This window comes from Phalaenopsis equestris, unplaced genomic scaffold (assembly GCF_001263595.1).
Source record: "Phalaenopsis equestris unplaced genomic scaffold, ASM126359v1 Scaffold000107, whole genome shotgun sequence".
NCBI lineage: Eukaryota > Viridiplantae > Streptophyta > Magnoliopsida > Asparagales > Orchidaceae > Phalaenopsis > Phalaenopsis equestris.
The window spans coordinates 4,503,446-4,516,119 of NW_018164549.1; the positions used below are offsets into that span (position 1 = coordinate 4,503,446).

Below are 12,674 nucleotides of genomic sequence, written 5' to 3' on the forward strand. Positions count from 1 at the left end.
CCCCCCCCTCTCCCCAACAAGAGCTTGAATCTCTCCCTATACTCCATAACAGTTTCTTCCCGAGTCAATGCAAAGAATTGCTCATGTAGGTCTCCTTCTGAATGGCTCAAAAATGTTCCAACAAGCAATACTTAAATTCCTACCACGAGTGAATCAAGCACTTAAACTCCCTTTACTAAAACCATGTTAAAGCTTTTCTCTCCAAACATAATCCTGCCACCATGAGCATCTCCTCCCCATTTAGTCATTCATTGTGAAATATTGCTCCACCCGATATACCCACCCATATGTGCATTCCCCCTCGAAAATCAACAACTTCAACTTCCTAGCCCTAGTATCTCCAACCCAACTTCCTCTCCCTCCAGTGTTCTCCACATGTATCAAAGGTAAAACTTCATTCTTCGATCATAGCCATACTCTATCCCAGTTTCTAATTTATTCTTCGTGCTCCTCCATAGCCCCTTTTCCGTATTTTGGCTTAACCACCTCCATCAAAAATCTCTAATCCACCACCCATCGAAGCTTTGAGAGGAGATTCCTGATGGTGGATGCTTTCGTCGTATTCCTCTTAACCGATCTCTTTCCCATTCAATTTGGCCAATGAATGTCCGCCTAACCCTTGGTTAGGGTTTGCAAAATAATCATCTCCTTCAAACGCTTGAATCAGTTTTCAATGGATAAAAACTTTTCCAGTGATTCGGTTGTTACTTCCCCTAAGTTGAGAGGTGAATCATAGCCATACTCTATCCAGCTAGTTTGAAGGCCCGATCCATCTGATTCCCATGTCAAATACTCTGACACCACTTGATATAATCTGATGCAAAAATTTGCACGACCTTCCACAAAAATTAGGACAAACCATTTTTTTTAAATAATTCCAAACAACATGAATACAAAGACAAACACCTACAGTTTAAGAAGTAGGTAATCTCTCCCAATTCCTACAATTCGACAATTAGGAAATCTCTCCCAAACCCTAACCTAAGACTTAAAGAGAACAATCTTATGCATGTCCTAACCCTAACCATATTAGCCTATTTATACTAAACAATAATAAATGTCAAATGACTAAATTGCCCTTATGATAATAAAGAACAAGCCCTTAGGTGTCAGCATTACAGGTCAACACACAAAAATTAGCCTTAATCTAGAATCATTCCAAATATACTTAATGATAGAGGGCAAACCTAAATATCTAAACTTGCTGATAAATATACAAATTTGGCAACTTTTTATCAATTTCATATGTTAAGTTCATTTGTGTAAATAATGATCAATCTTATTAAGGTACAAAATTAAATTATCCAAAGTTTGTCTTGTGGTATTAGGTATAATCTAGGATCTGCTACTTGGACTTAAAATGATATGAATCAAAGAAATCGAAAAAAACTTAAAATCAAGTTTTTTACTTTGAGGCAGGTGAATTGTGTTTATTGAAAGGTATATGTACCCTTCTCAGTTAAAAAAAAAAACCCATTTGATATATGAAAAAGATGAATTTTTTTTGCTTTTATAATTCAAGTGAATCACAGTACCTGTTAGATATCATGTAATGATTGGTGCTAAAAAATTTACATCATGTTAGTGAAACTATATGGCTGTTATTTAATTTCATGAAATTCAAAAAACATATACAAATGTATAACTATACATATATCGAGTTATTTTTCAGTTAAAATGAATGACATTGAAGCAAACCATCCACAAGCCAAAGAATAACATTTTATTTCAAGTAAGTCACAGGCGATAATTGAGTGAATTTAAGTTTCAACTGGTGGAAACATTCTTATTAATACTCGGGACCAACAAGTTAAACTGAATTCATTGATTGTTGTGATGCACATTTTTTACATTGAGCTAAATATGACTATGATATATGTACATTGAATATTTAGTTTGATATATAATATGCAAGTTACCAACTAAATAATTTTGATATGCAGATACTTATCCATTCATGTTACCTTGCATGTTCATTAGTTTTGTTAATAGATGAGCTTACAATGATGTATCCGGGGCTTATTCTTCATGCATTTTGCATGAACAATAAGTTGCATATGTATTAGAAAATATGTTTCACCTACTATGCTTACATTGTAAATTCACTCTTTTCTTAATTTAGTGTTTTTTATTGTTACTGGTTATGTTGCCTTGGGAAACAAGATGGCAGTACAGTATCCACTATATTATGACTACAGGATTACTAATACTTCAATATATGCTCTAATTGTATAGATAATCTAGAATAAATATCTATCGAAGTAAATTTCACTTTTGTTTTGATGGATAGATTATGTGATTGTTGTTAAATGTAATTACGTTGGTTATATTTTAGTCTATAATTAGAACAGATCATTATATGATGAATTGTTGAAAATTTGAGAAACTCAAACTCACCCACCCAATTGGTAGCAGTCCAAATTTATCACAGACGCATTATGGTACATCGAGAACAAAAAGAACACTTCATGGGGGACTTACCAATAGAATTAAATTAAATCACAAACACGCCTCATATATTTTAAGTTAGGAATGTAACAAATTGACCCAGCATGATAGTTCAATCCCAACATGACTCAACAAATTTCAGGTTCTGATTAACACAATTAACTTTTGGGTCGGATTCGGGTCTAGAATCTGACCTGTTTACTTTTTTTAGTCAAGTTTGGGTTGTACTACCAGGCCAAATTAAATTTTACAAGCCAACTTGAAACCAAATTTCACCCAATTATTTATTATGTCTTATGTTAAATAGGTTATGCAGGTCTGGTATGGATCAATCTAGTTGAAGGCGGATTGGGTTTGTCAAGCTAAAGTCAGGACAGGTTCAGATCATGCACAATCGAATCGAATCAAATTCGGATAAGACTTCAACCAATCCATTAACCCGAATTGACACCCCTAATTTTCATCACAACACTAAACAGCTGGGGCCGTGGTATTATAACTCAACTTCTAAACAAAACTGGGAGCACCAATAAAAGCGGACAGTGTATACTAATTAAAAGCTTACGAAGAAAGTACCCAAACCATATATAAGGCAGGCCTAGCAAAACAACGCCTGAAATCATATAGTAGAGCAAACGAAGGTGTCTAAGCAAGCATTTTTCAAAATTGCTGCCACAAAAACTAATCAAGAGCCAAAAAAACAAAAACATTAAATTTCATTCAAAACAATAAAAATATGGTATACACTGTCTCACACCTAAAAAGGGTAATTGAGGAGCATTACGAAGAAAATATCCCAAAGTACAAATCAGAAACCAACAGCCGGAACACAATCACCTTCCTCTTGATCAGGCAAGGAACTAAAATAGTAATAGCACATCTAATCAATTTACAGTTCCAATAGAAAAAAAATTGAAAAACTAGCACATCAAATTATTTACAGTTCCAATAGACAAATACCGGCTAGATGATTGCGACAATTCTGATGACAAGTACCTAAAGAACAATAAAACCAATTTAACAGCAAGTTGATACATCTCTAAGAAAAAATATATAACACAAGCACTCAAAACCAACATGATAGACACTTAAGGCTAGACAATATGGCTGATTAAAACATTCTTTTTCTGAAATATATATTTTAGTGGATGGCATACCAAAAGAAAATAGCAAATGCAAAAAAAAAAAAAAAAATATCTAGTTTCATAAATGATGGTAAGAGGTATAAAAGGTCAATTTCTGTATTATATTGGTAATAGTAAAGTTTTCATGCCTCACACCTAAAAAGGGAAGGTTGGGCACCAAGGAGGGACATAGAATATAAAAAGGAGATCCTAGTAACTTGTTATAAGCTAGCAACTGAAGCACTCAAAAACATAAAGGATAAATGTTGAATGCCTGAACATTTTGTATATAATGAAAATTCAAATGAGAATATGATTTTTTTTTTCCACAAAGATCTAATTGTTCAGCTCATTCTTTTCCTACTAACAACTAAATCTGTAAATTGCCGCAATAAAATAGATAGATCATCGAACAGATAGACAAGAAAATAGAGCTATAGGTGTTAGTTATGAAGGTAAAACAAGATGGACAGAATATCAATAACCAACCCTGAAAGTAAAAGATTCATTGGAAACAAAATGCAAAGCAGGACAATCGAATGCTAGCGACCATAACAAGAAGTCTCCAACATGAATCTACCTTCACAATGTCTCCAACCTGCAGCTTTTTCCAAGGAACAGACTCCCACTTCTGATCTTGTAATACATCAACTGGAGTGTTATTAATAGACATATCATTCTGCAAACGTTTCTGTTGATAAAGAATACATGAAAGATATTAAACTGGTGCAAAAAAATCAACTAATGAAGTCAGTAAAACCCCACAAGGCAATGGAAATAAAAATAAAAAATAAAAGTTATGATACCCAGTCCTCAAACGCTTCCTTGACAAGAGAGACCAGGAGAACAAGGCTAAGTGGAACCACATTTGTAATGGGGTGAACAGGACTGCAGGTTTAAAGAAATAATTTTCTGAACACAGGCATCAGGCAATTAACCAACTCTTGGTTAAGAAATTTAACATAAAGTAACTTGTGAGTTAAACAAAAATGTATGGAAAATATAAAATGTAAATATACAGTAAGAGTAAATAGGACAAGAAAAAACAAAAAGATCTATCATACAAACAGACTTACCTGATTGGGGTGGTTGACAATATTGAGATCATCAGAAAATATAAATTTGCAACCCGCCTGAACTGTTATTTCAAATACATAATCCTCAGAATGACAGGATTAGAAAAAAAGAGGCAATGATCGCAGCATAAAAAAATTAAAAATCATATTACCTGTTCAAATAATCCTTTTGGTAAAAATGTAAAGACGTTGTACTTTGTAGTTGACACAGAATTTCCCTGCAAAAAACAACGAAAATGGGATGTTGGAGAGTAATAATTTCATCAATGAATGATAAAATATATAACAATAAAAAAAGTAGAAAAAATTAATCTGAACAGATTGAGATAGACAAAGGATAGAGAACTGAAGGAAATGAATAAAAGCTTTGTAAGAATATTTGTACTACAGGTAAATAACACAAGCACCAAACAATAGCCATGACTGGAGAGTGGATTCATAAAGCTAATCCCAAATAATTGGGATTAGGTAAAGAAACACACAATGTTGATTTACAAAGCCAATCCCAACTTTTTAACTCACAGCAGCCTTAGCCCATGCATTTAAGTAAGGTTTTAGGCAAACTAACGTACTCAATAAAATTGAAAAGCTCAATGCTCATTCATACAAGGATTATTAAATTTTTAATGAGCTCATTCATACAATAAAATTGAAAAGTTCATTAAATTAGATATTTGAAAAAACTTGAACTAAAATGTTAAAGCTTGATATAAAAATGTACAAATTTGAATATTACATTGACCAGTCATTCATTTATTAATGAACATGCTGGTTTGGGGTTTAACAAGTAGCTCTGTAAGAGCTAGAAAAAATGCTGATATAAAGATGACTTAGTTACATATTTGAATCTTTATTCAACATTATGTTAATTTTCTATGTCATATGCACATTAAAACACATTAAAAGTTATTTTTATACTAGGTCATGAAAGAATTAAGCAAATAGCTATCAGAATTTATTAAAAAACTAATTTATTTTTTATTGGCATTTGATATTGAAAATATTGAACAAATAGTTAGGTTGATAGATCAAATATATATTTTTTTATTCATAAAAAATCAAAAATAATGTTGAGTGAATGAAGCTGAGTATATAAATAAGATTGCGATTAGCAATATGAACGTTTGCTTAAAATATTGGCAACCTACGCATAAATAGTTAGGCTCAATTACAGCGGCTTGAACTCATTAAAAATTTAATAAACAAGATTGAAAACTTTTTTATAAGTTCAAGGCATATCCAAATCTAGCTACAACAACAAGAGCGGGCTTTTATCCCACTAAATGGGTGGGCTACATGAATCCTTTTTCTCCATTGTGTCCTATTGAGTGTCATATTTTCATTTAATTCTAATAAATTAAGATTATTTTTATTAAATATGTCCAAGTCTTTCTAGGTCTAACTCTGTCTTTCTTAACATAAGTCGAATCTAAAACATCAACTCTCATAACCGGATCATCAAATGGTTGACGTTTAATGTGATCAAACCATCTAAGACGATTTCTTCTAATTTTGTCAGCCACTAGAGCTACACCAACCCTATCATAGATATATTCATTTCGCATTGTCTCCAAATGTAAAGCCACTCATCCACCTAAGCATTCTCAACTCGGCAACACTTAACTTAGCTTTATGTTTCTCTTTTAAAGGCCAACATACTGCGCCATAGAGTATTACAGGTCTCACCAACATCTCATAAAATTTTTCTTTCACAATAGTCGTGAAGCATTCCTTCACTTCAACCAACCAACTTGAACTCTACTAATAACATCCCCGTATATATCACTATCACTTTGAATAATAGAACCAAAATATCTAAAGCGTTCACACATTTTAATGATTTGATCACCCATAGTTACAACTCTATCACTAGAGCTACTACTACTAAAATTACATTCCATGTATTGAGTTTTAGTTCTACTCAAACGAAGACCTTTAGACTCCAATGAAGACCTTCCTAATAAAAGTTTATCCAAAGATCTTTCTCTACTCTTATCCACATAAAGACATCATCAGTGAAAAGCATACGCCAAGGTACATCCTCTTGTAAATGTCTGATAAAAGCATTCACAACTAAAGCAAAAAAATTAAAAATATTTGTTCAATTCCCATGTTTGAACACAAGTAACAACTCTAGTATACAACTTGAATATAAATCATATCAACATCTTTCTTCTCTAGAACTCTCCAAAAAGATATCACTTGGAACCTTATCGTAATTTTTTTCTAAATCAATAAAAATCATATGTAGATCTTCCTTATTCTCTCTATACTTCTCCATCAAACCTCTCAATAAATATAAATCTTTCATAGTTGACCCAACCACATAAATCCAAACTGATTATGAGAAATCTTTAAAATACGCTTAAACTATATTCAATTGCCCTCTCCCATAATTTTAAAGTATGCACATTAACTTAATTCCTCTATAATTTGGGCACACTTGTCCATTTCCTTTATTCTTAAAAATACAGACCAAAATCTCTTCCTCCACTCCTTGGGCGTCTTTATAGTTTTTAAAATAATATTAAAAAGTTTAGTAAGCAGAGAAGCTCTTGAATCTCCTAAATATTTCTACACTTCAATTCTATAGACTTTTCAACCTTGGTTTTCTTTAAAGCCTCCTCAACTTCATTTTTTACTAATACGACAGCACAAATAAAATATTTTCTTATTATTAACGACATTAAGACCATTAAGGTTCGTTGTATTTTCAAAAACTTCATTGAAAAAATTATCAAAATAACTCACCCACCTATGTTGAATATCCTTCTTTAAGAAAATCACTTTTTAATTTTCATCTTTAATACACATTACTGAAGTTAAATCTTTATTTTTCTTTTCTCTTTATTTGGTTAGTTTATATATATTTTTTTCACCCTCTTTAATATATAATCTAATATAAAATCACTAAACCTTGAATTTAAGCTATTATCTAATCTATCCATACTCAAATCTAGCAACAAATCAAAAAAAAAAAAAAGAGCTTGGCCAGATACAAAATTCTAATTCATTTTCAGTCCATCCTACATCTAAGGTATGCCCTTTGATATAATTTTCACAATTCATTTGTTAAAAGCTGCATTTTGGCTAAACACTTTTTACCGAGTTAACCATGCTAAAATCCCCCAGGACACAACTAAAATAATAGGTATTCATATTAATATTCCCTACAATTTAATAATAATGTTATGCCCAAAAGAATGTAACTAAGGCGTTTAATTCGGCCATTCCTTTCACCTTTATGCAGTCTCAAACAGCAGCACTGTAACAAACAGGTACAAACGAAGCTGGACACCATAATTTCTACTTATATATCTGAGGCATGTCCACAAAGGACCTGTTTATTCTTCAACATCGGTCCTCCCACAAGAAAGCCCTCATGAGAAGTCTCTCTAACCATTTTTGAGATGATGCAAACAATTCACTTGACCACAACAAGGTGTTCAAACCAGTAACAGAACATGCCTCAGTTATTGACATTTGGAATACGACACTATTGACATTATGTCCGAATTATGTCCGAATACGACACTATTGACATTTGCATAAAAGTGAAGAATATGTCCGAATACGACACTATTGACATTTGGAGAGATATGTCTAATATTGCAATGGTTTAGCAAATAAATATTTTCAATATAATCTTGAAGATTACCAAGAATGCAAAATGATTGGAAAAAATATTTAAAACCAATATTAACGGAGATGTTGAAATATGCAGTAATGATAAATGAACTTGAAAGATATAAATGTAATTATGCTATCAAGTAACGGAACATAGGCTTAAAAATTAAATTAATACAGCAAAACATTTTAGTTTCATGCCAGAAAGATTCACAATGGAAGCAATTTTTCTGCCAACTAAACTAATGAAAAAAATATGAAGTGTAGAATTGAGTTGCTCAAGTTGCATTATCACTTTTTTCAAGTTGATTTTTTTTATTTAGACCAATCAGTACATGATCACTTTATTCGAGTTGCTCAAGTTTACATCCAAAAATAGCAAGTTTTCTTTAACTAGTGATTTAATCTCTAAATTCCAATTTCTTTTGTGTGATCATTTAGTTATATTAGAAACATAGATCTAAAATGGCCTACATCAAAATATTGCAAAGCATATGGTAGCATCATCATTTTGGCAACATATGAAATTTAAACATTAAGGGAAATCTATCATGAAATGAATATAGAAACAGGAAACATTATTGATTTCAAGATTTTAAATAAATTAATTATGGCGTGTTTAAGTATTATGCAAGGTTTATAGGCATTGTAGCTAAATATTAATTATCTTAAAACTATTATATTCCAATTATTTGTTTCATTAAAAGGCATGGGCAACATATTAATAATGAATGAAAATAAAGTCACCAAAGGCATTATATGAGGATTTAAAAATAATTGGATGTCAAAAAATACAATGAAAATTATATTAGAATACATTTAACTTTATTATGGGAAAATTAATGCCATCTTTTAAAACTAAAGCTTGTAAAAAGAATCATATACGATTGAATTAGACTTTATTGAAACAATTGCAGTTCATAAATATTATGTAGATTTATTGGTTGCAAAATATAATTTCCAGCCATGATGTAAGCCTACATTTGATAATGAGGCTAAATTTACATCTATAATAGATCATATCATGAACCAAAATCTATACTTCAAAAGGAGTCAAATAAGGTTCTAAAAATAAATTTGAGAATGAGAACATATTTAAGCTAGAATTTCTAGTAGAGATTAAAATTATGCATGAAAGCACAGTGAAGCAATCATATACTCTAAATAATGAACCAATCGGGCACTCTAACAATACAGCCCTTGATGCTTTATAAAGAGAATTACATCTAGAATGAATAATCAAACTTATGTTGATTTTATTTTTGGGGCTTAGTTTCTTAATAAAACAACTAAAAAAATCTTATAAAAAGCTATATCACGTCAGTATTTCAAAGAATTTATTAGTGGCAAATGCCTTAAAGAAACTTGAAACTCAAATATCCATTAATAGAGTTGGTTCTAAAACTACATCATTCATCAAAATTTATAGTTAAGCTATTTGGGTAACCTTTATTTAAAGAGATCGCCCCTCCATATACGTATAAATTATATATATGATGTTTATCTGCTTTCAATTTTTCAACCATCTCATCCTCTACAACTTAGTTATAAACATATAGTATCTTTACTAGTATCATTTAGGATGCAATTTAATATTCAGCATTTTCATTGTCAAATTAATCATTTGCATGAACTGTCTATTTTGAATGAAAGTTCCATGAAGATATTGGTAGAAAACTGACAACTAATTATGAAATATTAAACTTCTTTGTTGATTTAAATAAAAAAAAAAAAAGTGAAGTTTAAGTGAAGTTTAAATCGGATGAGAAGGAAGTGGAACGGTTGAAGCCAGAAATAAGAACCTTCAAGAAAATAAATACTAGAATGGTAATGCTATTTTGAATCATATGTGTGTGTGTGTGTGTTAAAATGTCAAGTGCATGTTCATGTTCTATAATTCTAATAATAAATATATCTTCTGTTCATGTCCCTACGTCCGCAATTGTGCATCATAGTATCATCTTGTTCATAAAACTATCATGGATGATAAAATTGTATCAACTACTACTAGTACATTTTAGAGATATCATCATGATAGACTTATTTGTGATGATTCTAAGATACAAAAAGTGCAGCAAGAAAATCATAATCAGCTTATTGAATGTCAAATGCAAACATTGTCAAAGTCAAATTTGCCTAAGCCAATTGGACTTAGTGGAGATTTATAGATTTATGCTCATCAACCACCTAAAGCAATTAATATTTCGAGCAAGATTAGTTATGCTTCATTAGTTGGTAGTTATTTTGGATTTGTAATTTTCAATTTTAGTTCTTCTGGTACAAGCCTATAGTGATGGAATCCTTAAAAGAGTGGGATGTGGTCTCTACTGAGTTGATTTCTTAGGTCTAGGTCAGCTTATGTGGTTAAGAATAGTCTGTGGCTGATTCAAATGGCGATTGGTTAAAATCTTAAAAAGGTTCATTCGCCACTATTTAATTGTTGGTATTGGTTTATGGAAGGCTAGAATCAAATTGTTGGCTTTGGTTTTAACTTATAGCTTTGCTTGGAGCCATCATTTGTCGAATTTGGAGTTGCCATTTAAGTTGCATTTGGGAAAGCATTTTAACAGCTTCATTTTACAAAAAACTACCACACTTTTATTTGACAAAAACTTTCTTGCTTCTGAGAAATTTTCATGGTGAGGATGAACTTTTCATAATCATATTTATAACGATGTGGCAGTATTAAAAAAGGCTGATATATGAGTTCTTGTTGCATAAAAGCTATAACATAACCACAATAACTTTAAAAACTTTACCTTTCTGTCAACAACTTTATTGTTAACAATATAAAAGTTACAAAATCCCAAACAAGCGCTTAGTAATTTATGGATATCATAATCTTTTGGTTATCGTACTACTAGCTATTATCAGGGGAGTTTGTCATTCTGTTACTGAGCTTATCCATAATAAATCAAGCATGTCTTTTCTCAACAGGGTTGACAAATGAATTGTGCAGCCAAATCTACTAACTTAAGAAGCAAACAATGAATGAGAAGATTTATAAAAACAATACACGAGGCAAGCATGAAAATATCTTTGATTCAACGAAATTTCAAATTTTCTTTCTAATAAATCATATGTTCATGCTAAATAATGGTTTCCTTCTTGAGTGTAATGTAAATGAATACATCGTGATCCCATTACCTGATGTACACTTCCTTTCTTGAATCTAAAATAGAAATTAAGGAACCAAGCATTCATCTTCAGCAGCAAACGACCATTACTAAACTATCTAGAAAACATCACAATTGACTGATCTCTACACTACTACAATCACCACTACAAAAGTTTTCATGAACTAATACGCCTTAGCAACTAAAACGAATAAGTGAAATTTTTTTATAAACTCACGTCATCAACCCATTATAACAAGAAGAGAATCTAAAACAAGCAAATATTCCAAAGGAGTTTAAAAGAGCAAATCTAAAAGACCTTAAACCTAACGGGAAGATTAGCCTCCCGATCGTTGCAGAAGATCGTGCGATGGCTCGGGTGCTGCGGCTGGATCCGGCCAAGTCGCACCGTCTGGGACGAGGTATGCCGGAGTCCCCCATCCCCAAACGAGTTACCACTCAACGAAGCGCTGCTGTTCCCGCCAAGCCGCACCGTGGATGCCCTAATTCGATCCCAGTGCCCGCTCATCCCTTCCTCCGCTCCCCCCAGCAGCACGTCGATCAGCTGAGGATCGCGAGACCAAATCTGACCTATTGTACAAGAATCACAGGGACGAGAAGATCGGAAATGAAAAGAAGAAAAACTATCTCCGATTGGAACAGTGGGATTCGGCCTTTGTCTCCGAGAAAAATGAAGCAGCCGTCTTGCTTCCTCAGATTGAAAAAAAATACCTGCGCTCTACTCTTTCTGTTCCTACTCTCCCTCTCTCGATCGATGCTAACAATAATAACATTATTGAATATTTAAAAAATTAAATATTTTTAGATATATATCACATAGTTTTATAATTTTATTATATAATATTTAATGACTTTGATTTATAAAATATAAAATTCAAAATTTTTAATAACTTAATAAAAAATATTAATTTCATTAATTTTAAAATGAAATATAATTTTATACATAAAATTTTTATATAATTACAATATTAAAATTTGATGAATATAAATAATAATTGAGATTATTATAAGAGTCTTCATCCGCCCCTAATGTGTCTAACAATTCGAGTACCACCTTTTTAAGACCAACTATGACAGAGGGTATCCTTACTCCCGACCTGAGAGTTCTTATATCGGGGATGCCAACCAACAAGTCAAGACACGCAGCGCATATTAATTGATATAAAAGCGTATAAAAATTATAAGATTTATATCTAAACTATTTTAAATTTCAGACTTGAAATCGACATAACTTTTATGTTTTTATATATCTAATTCCTTAT

The 12,674-nt window shown here is 31.7% G+C and overlaps 1 protein-coding gene across 1 annotated transcript in view; it reads right to left on the minus strand.

Annotated features, from left to right (window-relative positions):
- LOC110020758 (phospholipid-transporting ATPase 3) overlaps positions 1–12,149 on the minus strand; it is an 86,595-nt gene extending 74,446 nt beyond the window's left edge. The window contains exons 1-5 of the mRNA XM_020718971.1: positions 11,711–12,149; positions 4,801–4,866; positions 4,649–4,710; positions 4,379–4,460; positions 4,153–4,263 (exon numbers count right to left, since the gene is read on the minus strand). Coding sequence (XP_020574630.1) covers positions 4,153–4,263; positions 4,379–4,460; positions 4,649–4,710; positions 4,801–4,866; positions 11,711–11,920 — 531 coding nt within the window. The 5' untranslated portion in view covers positions 11,921–12,149. The remainder of the gene's footprint in view (positions 1–4,152; positions 4,264–4,378; positions 4,461–4,648; positions 4,711–4,800; positions 4,867–11,710) is intronic.
- Positions 12,150–12,674: the final 525 nt, after the last annotated feature.